The 18,688-nt window shown below is 49.4% G+C and overlaps 1 protein-coding gene across 1 annotated transcript in view; it reads right to left on the reverse strand.

The window, feature by feature from the left end:
- Window positions 1–205: 205 nt before the first annotated feature.
- CRY2 (cryptochrome circadian regulator 2) overlaps window positions 206–18,688 on the reverse strand; it is a 42,804-nt gene continuing 24,321 nt past the window's right edge. The window contains exons 11-12 of the mRNA XM_003412109.4: window positions 17,920–18,061; window positions 206–4,685 (exon numbers count right to left, since the gene is read on the reverse strand). Coding sequence (XP_003412157.1) covers window positions 17,922–18,061 — 140 coding nt within the window. The 3' untranslated portion in view covers window positions 206–4,685; window positions 17,920–17,921. The remainder of the gene's footprint in view (window positions 4,686–17,919; window positions 18,062–18,688) is intronic.

Raw genomic sequence — 18,688 nt, forward strand, 5'->3', positions numbered from 1 at the left:
GCACCGCTCGGCACTGGAGAGAGCGCCCCCGTGCGCGCCCCGGGCCCTCGCCGGGGTCTCGTGCGCCCCGCCCCCTGCCCCGCCCCCGGCACGCCGAGCCCCGCCCCGGGGCGCTCGCCGAGGTGCTGAAGTCGCGCCCCCCCCCCCCCCCCCCGCCTCGGGGCCTCTGGGTTTGGCCTCGCTCCGCCCTAAGTTTGATGCTGTCCCTGTCCCCCACCACAAAGCCTCCCTGGGGGCGGGTCTAACGCCCAGGCATCATCAGGTAACTAATGACGGGCCCCTTAGTCCCCAAGGCCCTGGTTGGCTCCCCCGCAGCAGACAAAGAAGGCAGGAAAGGAAGGTCGCTGAGAAAGGAGAGAGGGTGGTGAAGAGCAGAAAGGTTTGGAGTGACGTGGCGTGAATTCCCAGTGAATAGGCGGTGGGGCGTTGCATTCGTGACTTGACAGTCCTAAGGTCTGGTTTTCTCATCTGTGAAATGGGGACATTAATACCACTCTCATGTTTATGAAAATACAACGTAATATGAATGTGTTGTCACCCGAATCCAGGCAACACCCCTCTCCTGCACTAGGATCCAGGCCTCTCCCCATTCCTGTCCCTTTACCTTGTCCCTCTCCTCCCTGAAGACTGGCCCCAGGCTCTCTTCAGCCCCAAACAGCTACTAAAGGTGAATTGAGTCCTTCCTCTTGGCTTCTCAGTCCCTCAACTTCCCCTACCTTATGTCAGGACTTGCCCAGCTTTCTCTCTCTTCCCATTTACTGCCTCAATTGCATTTCCTGCAAAGCACCTCTCTTTTGCCCCCACAAATACCCCATAGCTGGCTTCTCTCACTCTAAGACTTTGGGCCTTTCCCTCTGCTCCCACCTGTTGTCTTCCTGGGATTCCTTTGGTTAAGTTTCTGTTCCCTCCTGCACCTCTGCCCCTGCCAGGTTGGGGCTGTGGTTCCCTCCTGATCTTCTCTCCCCTCAGAGGGCTAAGCCTCGACCTGCAGGCCTTACGTTCCCTGCTTCTTTCACAGCAGAGGCTGTTTGACACTTAGGCCAAGACCACGGCCCTCGCTTTGGTGGGTCATAGAGCTTCTGGCCAAACCTCACTGGCTTCTCTAGCCAACTGAGAGAACCACACAGGTCCTGTCCTTCCCCTCCTTGGAGAAGGGGCAGACAAACTGTTTCACAGCTTGAGGAATCCTATTTGCAAATCTGGACTGCCAACTGGTCATGCTGGCCTCTTTTCTTCCAATGTAGCACCCAGAAAGGAGCTGCAAGCACTCACCTTGCAATAAACAACCTTTCAGCTACAGCCACAACAACATTCCAATACCTAGAACCAAAGGCCCTGGCTGCTTCTCTTCTCCTTGCCCCTGGGGCCCAGACGGGTGGCCACTTTACCTCTCCCACTATCTTGGCCCAGGCCCCTTTCCCTAGGTCTTCACGTTAAACATCTGCTGCTGTGTTGCCTGGCTTTTCCTTCCAGGAAAGCAGTCTTGCCATCATGGGTAATAATTGTTCCTTAAAGTATGTGGTTGTCTCAGCTACGGAGGATGGGAAGGTCAGGAGTGTGTGTGTGTAGGATAACTCTCTTCCAGAACCTTCTACCCAAGAACAAAGGAATCTTAGCCTCAGGGCCAAGCCAAAGCCACATTAGACAGAAACCAGGAGAAGGGAAGGACAGGCCCAGGTGTTGATGGGGAGACAGCAAGAGCTTTAAAACAAGGCCAAGAATAAGATAAGCCCCAGGGTTATGTTGCTCCATTTTCTCCCTTTCTCACTGCAGGGCAGACTGTGACATCCCTGGGCCTTCCTGAAGTCCCTTCCCACAGGGAGTTGGTATGGGGGCTACCAAAGCCCCCAGCCCAGTGGTCCAATCCAGGGCAAGTGTCCCCAGCAGGAAAGCCCATGCACACTGCACAGAAAGGGGCCACTCTCTGGCCACATGGCATGGGGGAATGCCAGCATCCAGACTCTGGGCATAGCTATGGATAGTTCTTGACCATCTACCCACACAGCTCACTGCACAGCTGCAGCTGAAGTGGTGGCACTGAGGTAAAGGATGGACTGAGGGCCTGAAGAGGGCCTGCCACCATCTTGGGTGGGGGGGCATAAGGGGCTGACAGGTAGGGTCACCACAGGACAGTACTCAGGAACCCCATCCTGCGCTGGACTGCTCAGCACCATTATGGCCAAATGACCCCAACACTGAGCACCCTGCTCTGGAGCTATCATTGGTCTGCTGGGCTGCTCACCTGGGACAAAGGAGGGGCGAGAGGCTCTGCCTCCAGCAGGATCAAGATGGTCTGGCTAAGGTCTCAGCTAGGCTCAGCCTTACCAACCCCAGTCCCCAAACCTCCCACAAAACTGACAACAGCACAGCTTTGCTTTGACAGGATCAGATGTTTATAAAACGAGTGCATGTTCACAAACAAACTGCGGGAGAAACACACCTTCCCAGCAGTAGAAAACCTCTGTATAAAGTGCATTTTGCCTGCGACCATCTCTTCCCCATGCTGGCCCTTGGATCAGGGTTTGCATCACTCTGTGGCACCCCCAGTGCTGCCCGAGCTAGAAGAGGGGAGGCGTGAGGCCCCGGTGGAGCTCCAGGCCACTGGCTGTACCCTCTCCACCCCGCCCCTCCAGCTCCAGGGGTGGACTGCCCCACCCCACTGCAAGGTTGTCCTGGGGGTGGGCCAGCATGCGAGGGAAGGTGGAGAAGCAGGGGGTGTGGTCCCGCCCGACTTGTGCCTTAGGGGAGAGAGCCACCATTAAGTCATCAGTACCATCAAACCATCCTGATGTTTGAAGGTGCTGCTAAATAAATACTGATTTTGGCCCTAAGCCCTTGGGCATCCTCCATGTCTCAGATTAGCCCTTCCAGGCTCACTCCACTCCCCTTCAGGCAATAGCCCCGATTCTCTTTCCTCCTGGCTGGGACTGAGGGAAGCCCTCAACCCAGTACTCTGAATACACACCAGATGTGTGCCCTACCCTCCCCACATGATTACAGGATATTTCTAGTAAAGGTGACATACAACAGTTGGACTCTAAAGGCAGCTCTCTGGCTGAGAAAACTGAGGACCTCTCAGGAAGAAGCCTGTCAACATGCTGGACAACTGCAGGAGACAGGGGCATGACCCCAGGGCTCTGGTCTGGGGACAGAAGACATCGAGGGACAGGGCAGGGGCCAAGGGCATTAACAGCTATGAGACTACGAAAGGTCACAGGGGAGGTAGAGAGGAGAAGGCCAAGAAGCCAGCTTAATGTTACACGTGAGGACAAAAACCCAAAGAGGAATCGGCCTCTCAGCTACACAAGCACGTGTATGTACGCACGCATGCACACACAAAGGCACACACAGACACACACACGAACTTTGTGGCCCAAGTGCAGGCCACAGCGTGGAAGGAAGACTTGCTCCAGCTGACAACACAGTCCTTTTCATTAAGTGTTTCTCAACAGAGGCCTTCGACAGTGGGAGGGGAGTGGTGGGCGGCACTGGCCATTCCCGTAATGCGAGGCTTGACTCCTCTGGGTCAAACCTCCCACCTGATGCTTCTGGAAGGGTTGGTGTGTTGGGTATGATCTCTAGTTTGACCTCTGCCAACTGCCTCTGGCAGTCCCCTGAGTCCATCTGCCTGGGTTCTTGGAGTCCAGCTACTGGGACAGCTGACATGGCAGCTTGGATGATATCCAGTGCGGGGTAGGCCCTGGAAGGCTCCAGAAGAAAGACTAGAACGGCCTCCATGGCTGGGGGTCAGCTGTCCTCACTGGTGGCACTGTGGTCTTGGAGTGGGGCCACAGGGGCTGGGGCTCTATGCCCCCAGGAACCTGGCCTCCTCATGGAGAAGGCATGTCTGCCCCTGCCCTCCCCAGCTCCTGGATAAGCTCCAGGCTGGCTCTTAGCTTCTGGGGAAGTACAGAGCTGGAATTCTCTTCCTAGCCTTGGGCTTTCAGCTCTGAAAAGGCAGCTGTGCTGGCTGAGGCTGCTACCTACAGTCTGCGTACATCCCACCAGGCAAGTATTGGGTATCCTTCCATGTGCTGGTTGGTGGGAACTTTTCAGAGCTATCATCTGTACACAGCCTTGTGCTCAGTCCCACGTACCCGAGGAAGGGTCTGGAGGACCAGAGCAGGGGCTTTTAAGATGAGAAAGGTGCCAGACCAGGTGGCTAGGTCTAGACGGCATCCATCCACTCCAGTCTGCTCAGCCTCCAGGGTCAAAATGCAGAACTTTGCAGGGCTCTGGCTGCCTCTAGAATCCCATACTCTTGACAAGAGCCAAAGATGTTGCCTTTCTGCTCCTTGGCCTGATGTGAGGAGGGTGAACTGAGGAGGCAGAAGCCAGAATCCCAGCTAAGATCCTACCACTATGTTCCACTCAGACCAGGCTGTTGGCTGGTAGGGACAGGTCTCAGCTGTGACATCTAGCCTTGTGTCTGGAGGCAGGCACAGCACTCGAGGTGAAGCGTGCTGCAGGGACTGCTCCAGCCCAGGCAGCATTCAGAGTCACAGAGTGTAAACAGACACATGCACACACAAACAGCACACCACTCCCCCTGCACAGGCGCACACAACACACGCACACACGTCTTTGCGAGCTCTGTCAGCGCCGGCTTGCCCGCAGGTTGCGCTCTGCTGCCACGGTGGCTGCCCTGGCACCCAGGCTTGGCTCACGGAGCAGCGGCTCTGCAGCTGGAAGAGAAAAACAAGTGTCAAAAGAACATTTAGGAGGCTGCTCAGTTGCCCAGGGACACCAGCTCCTCTGGCTGCTTCTCTAGGGACACTCAGGCTGGGAACTGGGAAGTCCCTAAATAATGAGCTGCAAGGGCCACGGGACCAGGGATGAGGCTGTTGCTGGGATGCCACTGGACTGACTGCACACTGCCCCTCTGAAGTGCTTAGACAGGATCTGCTGTCCCCTGCAGACCCTCTGGGCCACCTCTGAGGCACAGCTGAGGGCAGCCAAGGAAGAGGAGGAAAAGGTCCCCTGAGACTCACCTGAGGCCTTTGGTGACACTTGCTCAGATATGACAAGGGCAGTGTCTCAATCAAGACACAGGGACTGTTGCCAGAAATGGAGAATCAGAAAAAAATAGCTGGAGGGGAGGCTAGCTGGGAGAAGTCATTTTGAAGAGGAAGGCAAGGACTGAGTATAGAATCAGCAGGTGAGCAAATTTCCACATACAGATAAGAGAGGCCTGGTGCAGCCCCGCAGGATGGCTGGGAGGGGGACAGGAGACACCAGATGACTCACTGGGAGATTTATAACATCCGGAATCTGGGGCAGAGGAAAGAAATGGCCTCATCCCTGATAACGGACAACAAGGTAAGCCCGTCATAATGCTGGGTGCCTATTTAAAACAGGCTTAGTGTGTCTGGGATTCTGCAGACACACAGTGCTCCATTAAAAGGTTTGTCCAGTTTAAATTTTGATGAGGCAGATAATAACATCACATCTGCTCACCGAGCCTACCGTGGGCCAAGCGCTGTACACCTGTGACCTTATTAACCCTGAAGATACGGCCTCCAATTTTATATAGGAGAAAACTGAAGTGCAGAGAGGATAAGTAACTTGTCCAAGACTAGAGCATTCGTAAGTGCCAGAGCCCATGTTTTTACAAGTAACCTCTCTCTACAGTATCACCCACTAAAGCCTTTACTGAAAAACCAAACCCAATGCTGTTGAGTTGATTCCGACTCATAGCGAACCTACATGATGGAGTAAAACTGCCCCATAGGGTTTCCAAGGAATAGCTGGTGGATTCAAACTGCCGACCTTTTTGGTTAGCAGCTGAACACTTAACTACTGGTGTCACCAGGGCTCCCTAACTCCTATAAAAACTAAAAACAAAACCCGTTGCCACCGAGTTGACTCTGACTCATAGCGACCCTGTAGGACAGAGTAGAACTGCCCCATAGAGTTTCCAAGGACTGTCTTGTGGATTTGAACTGCCAAATTTTTGGTTAGCAGCCGTAGCACTTAACCACTATGCCACCAGGGTTTCCAACAGAGGACCTAAAATGAAGAAACTCAACATGATGGCACAAAGACTAATATCTAAGTAATGAAAGTGGAAGTTAAGACGTCACTGGAAAAGGGAAAAATGTCCTTAAAGAGTCAAAGACACTGGGCTATCCAAGATACAACAATTAGTCCCTAATTGTTTGGAGCAACAGAGGAAGAGGAGATCCAGGAATTGGAGAAATAAATGGTTTGCAGCTCTAATTGCCTTGCCAAGAGACCAGAAGAAACGGATGGTGCCCGGCTACCATTCTTGAATGTTTTGATCAGGGACTCAATAGATGGATCATGATTTAAAGGGGGAAAATGGAGGAAGAGAACTTTAAATTCTTATTGGAAGCTAGAATTACTGGACACATTGAGACTGGAGGGACCCCCAAATCTACTGCCTGGAAACAACTTTTGAACCTGGAGCCAAAACTATCCCATGAAGTCATCTGCAAACTAAATACGAATTTATAAATAAATACATACAGAATATCTTTCCTGAGCTTTGTGCCCTATTGAAGAATTACCTATAGGAGACTGAAATGACAACAGCAGCTCTAAACCACAGGTGAGACCTTGAAGGGGCAGAGAGTGTAAGTTAACAGCAGTGAATCAACAGGGGCAGAGATGGGGAGGGTAGTGACACAACGTGAAGAACGTAACCACGGTCAATGATCCATGCGTGTAAAAATTGTTGAACTGGTACATGTTTTGTTATGTGTGTTTTCACCAAAATAAGTAAGATTATTAAACTGGAAAAAAAAAAATAGTCGAAGACACGCGCTCAAAATCAGTCTTCCACCCCATGGAACTCCTTTAAGGTCACATGCTAACTCTGAAGCAGATTTCCCCTGGACAGTGATATTTTATGCAGAAGCTGAGAAAAATAAAGAGCAAGCGTAGGAGTGGTTACCATATGGGTCAGTACTGAGTGCCTCATTCTTTCAAATGTATGTTATTTTCAGCAATTTTCCCCCACACGCTTCTACTATAAAACTTAGCCATTTTTTTTCACTACCAATAAACATATTTGTTACTAAGGTGTGTATCGTTTATTGAAACATGCTGACCGTGTGCCTACATTCCATATTCGAGTCTCTGCCCCACTGTTAAACCAAATTGATGATGGCTCGTTTTCTAAAACAGAACATTTCAGGATGAGACAGTATAACTCTGAGACCCTCCTTATCTGACGCCTTCATTTCCTCTATTTTCTCCACCTTCAGGGATCGTGAGACAGAGTGCTTTCAGATTCCTTATAACAGGGCTCTTAATCTGGGGTTCCTAAACGCTTAGGGCATCCAATGTAGGTCTAGGGGGTTCATCGAGACCCTGAAGTTCTATGGACATTTTTGTATGTGTGCGAATATGTGCGGTTTTCCAGGGGAGAGGCTTCATCCTTTACCCATCTCATGATCCTCAAAGGGGTGAGTGTAACCCAAAGAAAGGTTAAGAATCAGTGCCTACACACAGAAATTGCTGAGATGGCGCAGGTTTCGTTATGTCTGTTTTCAGCACACACACAGAAAGAATCAATGCCTTAGCTTAGAAGAGGGGTGAGGTGCAGTGGGTGGATGTAACGGTAACATTCAGATCTACTGATTCAGGCACGATTTAGTTGTGGGCCAGGCCCATGAAGGGTTATTCTGGCCTTAAAGAAGCCCTAGTAAACCTGAGGACTCAGTGGTTAAGTGCTCGGCTCCTAACCAAAAGGTCAGCAGTTCAAACCCGCCAGCCACTCCGCAGGAGAAAGATGTGGCACTTTGCTTCCAACCCATTGCTGTCAAGTTGATTCCTACTCATAGCAATCCTAAAGGACAGAGTGGAACTGCCCCATAGGGTTTCCAAGGAGCGCCTGGTGGATTTGAACTGTCCACCTTTTGGTTAGCAGCCATAGCTCTTAACCACTATGCAACCAGGGTTTCCTCCATAAGGATTGTTAGGTACCATCGAGTTGGTTCCAACTCATAGCGACCCTACGCACAACAGAACAAAACACTACCTGGTCCCATGCCATCCTTATAATCATTGTTATGCTTGAGCTCCTTGTTGCAGCCACTGTGTCAATCTACCTTGTTGAGGGTCTTCCTCTTTTCCGCTGACCCTGTACTCTGCCAAGCACGATGTCCTTCTCCAGGGACTCATCCCTCCTGACGACATGTCCAAAGTACGTAAGATGCAGTCTTGCCATCCTTGTTTCTAAGGAGCATTCTGGCTGTACTACTTCCAAGACAGATTTGTTCGTCCTTTTGGCAGTCCATGGTATATTCAATATTCTTCGCCAACACCATAGTTCAAAGGTGTCAGTTCTTCTTCGGTCTTCCTTATTCATATGATGCATATGATGAGATGGAAAATACCACGGCTTAGGTCAGGCACGCCTTAGACTTCAAGGTGACATCTTTGCTTTTCAACACTTTAAAGAGGTCTTTTTACCCAATGCAATGCATTGTTTGATTTCTTGATTGCTGCTTCCATGGCTGGAAACCCTGGTGGTGTAGTGGTTAAGTGCTACGGCTGCTAGCCAAAAGGTCAGCAGTTCGAATCCACCAGACGCTCCTTGGAAACTCTATAGTGTCCTACAGGGCCATTATGAGTCATAATTGACTCGAGGGCATAAAGATCAACCTTAGAAATCCTATGGGGGCATTTCTACTCTGTCCTACAGGGGCGCTATGAGTTGAAATCGACTTGATGGCAGCAGATTAACCCAAACCCTTCAAAAACACCAATGCTGATAGCCAAGGTTTAGAAGAACCAGCTCGTCTTTGTCTACAAAGCTAGTCAAAAACTGCTCAACTGGTGACTCCATCTGCTTGATCAGCAAACAACTCACTGGCCTGTGCTCCTGTTTGGAGCTGGGGCTAAGTCTGCAGAAACGGGGCCTGGGGAAATCAAACAAGGCCTTGCAGGAAAGCGATGACAGAGCACTAAAGGGAAGGAAGAGCAGCCGGGGGAGCGGCACCCAGGGAAAAATGAACTCATAAAATATGCACTGAAAGATCAATCTCTTGGCTGTCCAACTCCTTCACCTGTCATTAATCAGGCAACATAGAGCAGCTGAACAAGAAATAAGTTAACGACTGCCTCTCTCTTTGCCCCTGCTATTAGTTAGGATGGGCTCCTGGGTACCCCTGCCATCACACTCCTTCCCAGCCATTAGAAGCCACCAAGAAACCCAAAGCCCTGAGTTGATACTTTTCCCGATCCTAGTCCAGGAGGGCTGGGTGTAAGGAAGCACATTATACAGGCACGTGTGTGTATGTACGACAGCAGAGGACACCACAACAAATGAATGTCTAGGGGGAACTTTGTGGGCAGACTGTACCCCATTGTACTTCAGTCTAAAATGTTTTCTTCTCTCTACTACACTGGGCGAGGCACAGTGCCCAAAAGCTTCAGAGAAGCAGAGACTTTGGTAAAAAACAAAAACCAGTTGCCACCGAATCAATTCTGATTTATGAGTCAAGAGAAGAATTCTGCACCTGTACGAGGCAGGGCCACGGTGGCTCCACAGATACATCCGAACTCCCTGAGGGACCGAAATGCTGGGCTGAGGGCTGTGGGGACCATCACTCGGGGAATATCGAGCTCAACCAGCATCACAGAGTTTCTAAAGAATATGTTCTACGTTCTACTTTGGTGAGTAGCGTCTGGGGTCCTAAAAGCCTGTGAGCAGCCATCTAGGATACTCCACTGGTCTCACCCCTTTGGGAGCAAGGAAGAATGGAGAAACCTAAAGATACAAGGGAAAGATTGGCCCAAAGGACTAACGGACCACATCTACCACGGCCTGCACCAGACTGAGGCCAGTACAATGAGATGCTGCCCTGCTACCACCGCTGACTACTCTGACAGGGATCACAATAGAGGGTCCCAGACAGAGCTGGAGAAAAATGGAGAACAAAATTCTAACTCAAAAAGGAAGACCAGGCTTGCTGGCCTGACAGAGACTGGAAAAGCCCTGAGAGTATGGCCCCTGGACACCCTTTAAACTCAGTAATAAGGTCACTCCTGAGGTTCACCCTTCAGCCAAAGACTGAACAGTCCCCACGGTACAAAACAAGAATAAAGCGGTGCACCAGCCCTGGGGTAGGGACTAGAAAGCAGGACGGAAGAGGAAAACTGGTAATACAGAACCCAGGTTTAAGAAGGGGAAGTGCTGAAATGTCGTAGGGTTGTTAACCAATGTCAGAGAACAATGTGTGTACTAATTGTTTGATAAGAAACTAGTTTGTTCTGTAAGCCTTTATCTAAAGTACAATTAAAAAAAAGTTTTAAGATTAAAAAAAAAAAGTAGAATTGTGCTCCATAGGGTTTTTCAATGGCAGATTTTTTCAGTAGATCATCAGGCCTTTGTTCCAAGGTGCCTCTGGGTGGACTCAAACCACCAACCTTTCCGGTTAGCAACCAAACCGTCTGCACCGTCCAAGGACTCGAGAATTTGGTACCGGCCCCCGAGTTAGGAATACAGAGAGGCAGCTGGGCCTTGCCAGGGTGCAAAGCTGAAGCACTCAGCTCAGTCCAATTCCTCATGTTGACCGCATCTTGCCCCACAAAAATCGCATAGAAAAGTGGAAGGGATGCCAATCATTCAACAACACTTACTAAGTGCCAGGGCAAGTGTGAGGGACACTGAGTCCAGCTTCTCATTCTCAGGTCAGGAAGTGAGAAGCAGAGAGGTGCGGCAACTTGTGCAAAGTCTCACCGCCAAAGTGGCCGAAGTGGGATTCAGACACTGGGCTGAGTGCAAAGACCAGGCTCTTTCTGAGTGCCACGGTGCCTTCTCTTCTGATGGCTGTGTAGCATTTTACAGTCTGCCCAGTGTCTTTCTCTATATTATTTCATGTAATGAGGACATATACAATTAGACAAGTGTCAAAAAGACAATAAAGAGATTCCAGAAATCAGCTTTTACATGATAAAGTCCTATGGCTAGCAAAGCTCTAGGGAACGAAAAGTGGGAGAGGGGAAGAGGCAAACCTCGCCCATGGACCTTTTGTATCAATGGGGCTGTTCTCAACAGATCACTGTGTACCAGCCAAAGGGCGAATGGGACACGTGAGCTGTTCTCCTATGGTAAAATAATTGGACCAATGAGAAAAATCTGTAAACAATTCAAGGCTAATGGAATCCTGAGCCGTCAGCAGTTTTGGGGATTATGGGGAAGCAGCTGGAACAATAGCCATTTGGGGGCTGGCTTGTTTTTCAGTTTAGTGAATACTGCAGAACAGAACAACGCAAAACAGGCAGCAAGTGTAGGCTTGAGGCAAGCGCGGAACCTACCTACAGCAGGGCCTGGTTTTCTACACGATCAGTTTAAATTGTAAATGGTTGTCTGCCCTGTGGACTGCCAAGGCCAGAGGCATTAGAAAGAAGAGGATCCTGAAGTAGAGAGCTCAGAGCTAAACAGATCTCACAAGGTCCAGGAGGGAGCCCTCAGGCTCCTAATCGATGACTATTCGTACTTTACACTGAAAACCAGAAAAACCCCAAACCCACTGCTGTTGAGTTGATTCCGACTCATAGCAATCCTATAGGACAGAGCAGAACTGCCCTGCAGGGTTTCCAAGGAGCTGCTGGTGGATTCGAACTGCTGACCTTCTCGTTAGCAGCTGAGCGTTTAACCATTGCTCCACCAGGGCTCCTTGACATGGAAGGCATCTCACAGAGGTTGTGTATCCAGCCCAAAAAATGCCAGGAGCAGGAAAGAAAGGGGCAAGTCTCCTGGCACTCAGTATGATGCCTGATCAACTTGGGCCATGTGGCCACAGCTTTGCAGTCCTGGCTCTGACTGAAGTGACAACAACCCTATCAGAGCTGCCTGAGGAGCACATGCAAGGTGACAGAGGGACTGCATCTGTGGGGACGTTTCAATTATTCAAAGATGTTTCACATATGCTTTTCATTTTCTTTCCCCAACATGTATGTTGGTGGGTAAGGCAGGTGACAAGACGCTATTATCACGTTTTTACAATGAGGATGCTAAACATCTTCAGGCCCAGATGTCACCATAGGGCACAGTGAGACCCAAGTGCACTCTTTCCTCTCAGGGTTTCTAAACACGGTGTTCTTCCCCAGTCTGCCTCGGAGGGAAGTGATGAACCTGTCCACGTCCTCTGCCCTCCTGGCCCCCACCTCCAACCTCCACAGCCTAGCCTGGCCTAACTGCCCAATCAGGCAGCAACTAAGAACATAGTAAAACGAGCCCTGATGGCGAAAACGGTTACGTGGTTGGTGGTTTGAACCCACCAGCGGCTATGCGGGAGAAAGACCTGACGATCTGCTTCCATAAAGACTGCAGCCCAGAAAACCCTATGGGGCAGTTCTACTCTGTCACAAGGTTGCTGTGGGTTGGAATTGATTCAGTGGCACCCAAAAACCATCAGCACAAGGGTACAGTAAACCTCTGAGAACGAGTCCTTCAAATCCCAGTATGCTGATGGACAATTTCCTGGACTGCAAGGCAGGCAGGCGACAGGCGTCAATCTCAGCACCCTCGTAATGCCTTCACTTGGGATCACTGCTACAGCCTCTCAGCTGGCTCTCCTGCTTCCTCTCCGGGGCCAGACCAACGCCTGGTTAATCCTCCCAAAATGCCAGTTCCATCACATCACCCTCCTGTTCCACAACGCCCCTTAGCTCCCTCTGAGTTCACCAGAGGACGCATCTGCCTGACATTTAGACCTTCCCTGGTCAGACTCAACTATAATCTTATGTTCTTCTAAAATAATAATTACAACAATACCCATAATAATCATAGCTGCCACTTACTGAGTACTTATCATGAGCCAGGCACTGGGCAAAGTGCCGGGCATATTCTGCAGACACTGTTAGCTGTCTGCCAGGACCCACAATTCTGAGACAACAGAACCTAAATTTGTTCAGGGGGCTGTGGGCCTGGCCCAGACAACAGAATGTGACTGGCCTAAGTCAGTGACTCTCAAAGTGTGGTCCCTGGACCAGCAGCAAATGCAACCCCTGGGAATTTGTTAAAAAATCAGATTATTGGGCCCTAACCCTGCCTTATCAAATCAGAAATGCTGGGGTGGGGTCTAGCTATCTGTGGCTTAAATCCTCCAGGGGATTCTGATGCCCCCGAAGGTTGGAGAAGCACTGGTCTAAGCCAGTCCTGACAATTCTGATTCCCACTTCCTATCTTGCGCTTGAATTTGTGACTCAGTTCTGGCTAATGAGACCTGAGTGAAAGGCGGGGTGGGGGGGGGGTGTTCTGGGAAAGCTTTTATTTTGATAAAAGGAAAGAGGCCTTCCAGGCAACACTTAGCACATAAAATCACAACCTCCACTGTGCCCCAACTTTTGTTTCTATCTTCTTACCAAACTTTATATTTTCTTTATAGGACTTATAGCCTCTGGACATATATATCTCTTTATTTGTTTACCGTGTCTCCTCCCACTAAGATGCACTCCAAAGGAAGGGACTTTGTCAGCCTTGCTCACAACCATATCCCCAAGGCCTAGGCAATGTCTGGCAAATCGTGGACACTGATGTATGTTTACTGAGTGAATGAGTACAGCTGCCACTGTTCTTCCTTCTCTTTCCTGCAATGAATAAGGAATTGATGGCTACAGCTGTGGCAGCCACCTTGCAACCATGAAGAAAAGGCCAAGAGACTCTCGGAAATATTCACTCTGACACTGTCGAGTCACCAAACCAAAACCGGCAACACGTACCTCCGGGCTTCTTGTTAAAAAAAAAGAAAAAGAAATCTCCATTTGTTTAAGCCACAATAGTCAGGTTTCAATTATTAGTAGCTCCACACATTCCCAGTGGCAACCATTTCGGCTGAAGGGTAAGTGCTGTCTAGTTTATAAATGAGGAAACTGAGTCTTGGAGCAGTTAAATAATTTGTACAAGATCTGTATGCTTGTAACTACTACGGATGTAACTATTGAGCAGTTCTCCTTGTCTCCTCACGACCTAAAAGCAATTCACCTTTTAGTGTAAGCGTCCGTCAGGCATCTGAAGCACTCCAGCCCACCGAGAGCTGCCTTTTGATAAGCTTGTACTGTCTAGGAATTACAGGTTATTTGTCATCTTCTCCTAATCAGACTGTTAAATCCTTGTGGATGCCTTATGCATTTCCTTCCTCATATACCTGCTGGCAACAATTTCATGCTGAGTTAGATGCCACTAGCTCACTGATCAACCTTGACTCAAACATTTAACCTTTCTGTTCATCAGTCTTCCCACCTGAAAACCAGAGTATCAGCCTGGTGAGTTCTAGATGTGTAATACAGAAAGAACCTTGCTTAGTGTCACAGAGCTAAGAGATGATTAAGTCTGCACAGTATAGAAGCTTGTCAGTGCTCCCAGAAACAAGACAGCATGAACTTGACTGTCAGCAATGTCTGTGACCAAAAGGCTCGTCAAAGGGCACAAGCATCCAACAGTCACCATCTTACTGGGCATAAAAGTTCAGACACACAAAAGAGATGGCCCCAGCCCTGGCTCCAAAGTGAGAGGGATCTGGGAAAAAGAGAATCAATTGCTCCACTGAGAAAACTGCTCTCCAATCTAATGATGCAGACACGACTCAAAAACAGCCCGATGGAGCAAGGCCCGGGGTTTGGGGACCATGGTTTAAGAGGACTTCTAAGTCAATTGGCAAAATAATTCTATTATGAAAACATTCTGCATCCCACTTTGAAATGTGGCGTCTGGGGTCTTAAATGATAACAAGCGGCCATCTAAGATGCATCAATTGGTCTCAACCCACCTGGAGCAAAGGAGAATGAAGAACACCAAGGTCACACGACAACTAAGAGCCCAAGAGACAGAAAGGGCCACATGAACTAGAGACCTACATCATCCTGAGACCAGAAGAACTAGTTGGTGCCCGGCCACAATCGATGATTGCCCTGACAGGGAGCACAACAGAGAACCCCTGAGGGAGCAGGAGATCAGAGGGATGCAGACCCCAAATTCTCATAAAAAGACCATACTTAATGGTCTGACTGAGACTAGAGAAATCCTGGCGGCCATGGTCCCCAGACCTTCTGTTGGCACAGGACAGGAACCATTCCCGAAGACAACTCATCAGACATGAAAGGAACTGGACAGTGGGTGGGAGAGAGATGCTGATGAAGAGTGAGCTAATTATATCAGGTGGACACTTGAGATTGTGTTGGCATCTCATGTCTGGAGGGGGGATGGGAGAATAGAGAGAGTGGGAAGCTGGCAAAATTGTCACAAAAGGAGAGACTGGAAGGGCTGACTCATTAGGGGGAGAGCAAGTGGGAGTACGGAGTAAGATGTATGTAAACTTATATGTGACAGACTGACTTGACTTGTAAACGTTCACTTGAAGCTCAATAAAAGTTAAAAAAAAAAAAAAAAAACAGCCCGAGATGATGCTCACAGCAGACCAAACAAAAACCAAACCCATTGTCGTTGAGTCGATTTTGACTCATAGTGACCCTACAGGACAGAGTAGAACTGCCCATAGGGTTTCCAAGGAGTGCCTGATGGATTGGAACTGCCAACCTTTTGGTTAGCAGCTGTAGCTCTTAACCACTACGCCACCAGGGTTTCCTCAGAGCAGATATTAATGTACATTTCCCAAAGAAAGGCATCAAAGCCCTTCCTTCTCTGGGGAAGGAGGAGCCAGTTTTTCACACCATTCAGGAGGCTCCTAAGAAGGCTGAGAGCTGACAGAGCAGCACAGAGTCTAGCGGCCCTTAAGTGGGGCTGAACTTGCAACATCCGCTAGGTGGGGCTGGTCTGAGTGAGCCGCAGTGTACCCTGTCTGCAGAAGGGTAAGTGCTGCCCTCCACTGGTCGGCCTGCAGAACACAGCCTGCTGGGGAGAATCAAGGGGCTTGGAGCATCCTCAGATGCAGCCATGAGGCCATTTCTCCCACAGCTCCACATTTGGGTCTCATTCTTTTCGTTGGATCTGACTCATTTTGAAAGGCAGAAAGAGCCACAAAAAGGAGGGGGGGAACGATTCTCTAGCTGGCAAAGAAAGGAAAGAGATGTACCTTTTTTGTATTTTAGAGAGTACAGAAGTCAGAAGGATGGAACCTTAGAGTTGAGATTCTCAAAGTCCTGTGGTCCCAACCAGTTTTTTTTCAGTGTACATAACTAAAGTTTTATTGGAACACAGCCATGCCCATTTGTTTACACGTTCTCTATAATGCATTCAATACATGCCACAGTGGCAGAGTTGGACAGTGTGACAGAGACCTTACGGCCAATAAAGCCTAAAATATTTCCTATGTGGTTGGGCCTTCTATAGAAAAAGTTTGCTGACCTCTGCACTAAACCACTGTGTTAAAAGCCTGGAGCCAGACCTCCTTGTTAAGCTCGAGGACAATATGGAGAATGATGGATGATACCAGCTTTACTAAACCAAAACCCACTCCCATCAAGTCAATTCTGACTCACAGTGATCCTACAGGACAGAGTGGAACTGGCCCCCCACCAGGTTTTCATGTAGTTTCCTGTATCTTAATCTTTAGGTAAGGCTTCCTGGGTGCCACAAACAGTTAAGCACTCGACTACTAGTCAAAAAGTTGGTGGCTCGACAACGATGAATCTGTGAAACATTTCCTAACATGGAAGAATCTGGAAGCCATTATGCTGAGTGAAATTAGTCAGTTGCAAAAGGACAAATATTGTACGGGACCACAATTATAAGAACTTGAGAAATAGTTTAAACAGAGAAGAAAATATTCTTTGATGGTTACGAGAGTGGGGAGGGAGGGAGGGAGGGTATTCACTAATTAGATGGTAGACAAGAACTATTTTAGGTAAAGAGAAAGATAACACACAATACAGGAGAGGTCAGGACAACCGGACTAAACCAAAAGCAAGGAAGTTTCCTGAATAACCTTAACACTTCGAAGGCCAGCGTAGTGGGGTGGAGGGGGGGTGGGGGTTGGAGACCATGGTTTCAGGGGACATCTAAGTCAATTGGCATAATAAAATCTATTAAGAAAATATTTTGCATCCCACTTTGGAGAGTGGCGTCTGAGGTCTTAAACGCTAGCAAGCAGCCATCTAAGATGCATCAATTGGTCTCAACCCACCAAAAGCAAAGGAGAATGAAGAAAACCAAAGACACAAGGTAATTATGAGCCCAAGAGACAGAAAGGGCCACATAAATCAGACACTACATCAGTCTGAGACCAGAAGAACTAGATGGTGCCCAGCTACAACTGATGACTGCCCTAACAGGGAACACAACAGAGAACCCCTGAGGGAGCAGGAAAGCAGTGGGATGCAGGCCTAAATTTCTTGTAAAAAGACCAGAATTAACGGTCTTACTGAGACTAGAAGGATCCCAGAGGTCATGGTCCCCAGACCTTCTGTTAGCCCAAGACAGGAACCATTCCCAAAGCCAACTCTTCAGACAGGGATTGGACTGGACTATAGGATAGAAAATGATATTGGTGAGGAGTCAGATTCTTGGATCAAGTAGACACATGAGACTATGCGGTCAGCTCCTGTCTGGAGGGGAGGTGAGAGGGCAGATGAGGTCAGAAGCTGGCTGAACGGACATGAAAGTAGAGGGTGGAGAGAGGGAGTGTGCTGAGTGTGCTGTCTCATTAGGTGGAGAGCAACTAGGAATATACAGCTAGGTGTATACAAATTTTTGTATGAGAGACTGACTTGATTTGTAAACTTTCACTTAAACCACAATAAAAAAAAAAAAAAAAAAAAAAGTCGGTGGTTCAAGAGAGATGCCTGGAAACACAGCCCAGGTGATCTGCTTTCAAAAGGTCACGGCCTTGAAAACCCTACGGAGCAGTTCTACTCTGCACACATGGTGTCACCATGAGCTGGAATCAACTCAACGCCAACTAACAACAACAACCTTTAGGTGGGAGGGCAGAAGTTTCCACAACCAACCCCCTCCCTCTCTCCCACCTTGAAGCTGCTGGGACTCACTCTCAGACATCCTTGCTCGGCAGCTCTGGGCCGGGCAACTTGGCCACCCTGGCCCGTTTGCTGAGTTCTTCACCAGGTGGCTCCTCAGCTGCTTCCAGCTTGCGTTTGGGGGATGTTGGGCCACTGGGTAGTGGTCTTGGGCCTGTAGGGAAGTGTGTCAAAGTGTCACACAGACTATGCAAGGGCAGTGCTTTAGCAGGGGCAGGGGGCCTGCTCACTTATGGGATACCACACAGTGCTCCCGACTGGCCCCTCGGCCTTCCTTCAGCAGTGACCTTGCGTAGAAGTGCCTGCAAAGAGGAGGACCAAACCTGCTGGCAGCAGGGCCAGCTTTTGGCCCCTAAATCTCACAGGCCCTAGGCCAGAGCCTGACTTGGCCCGTCTGCTGTCCCTGCTCTTTCTAAGATGAGGGACTTCCTCTGCAACCCTGTAATTGGCCCCAGAGCAGAACGTGCACAGCCTCACCCAGACCCAGGCTGGCTGGGCAAACAGGAAGAAGTCTGGGAGTTCTGGCAGTCTCACATTATCAGCCTTCCTCCCAAAGCTGGAGGGTGTTAAGGATACAGCAAATCTGCCTCCTTTTCTCTTTCCTGCCATCAACCCGGCCCCGCTGCCGTCGCTTGCCTGGACAATGACAGCAGCCTCCTCCTAGCCTCCCTGTGCTCACTCCCTACATGGAAGGCAGAGTGACATAAATCAGATCATGACCCACCCTGCCGACCACCTTACTACTTCTCAGGGCATGATGACAGGATCCTAATCCTCCCCA

This window comes from Loxodonta africana, chromosome 7 (assembly GCF_030014295.1).
Source record: "Loxodonta africana isolate mLoxAfr1 chromosome 7, mLoxAfr1.hap2, whole genome shotgun sequence".
NCBI lineage: Eukaryota > Metazoa > Chordata > Mammalia > Proboscidea > Elephantidae > Loxodonta > Loxodonta africana.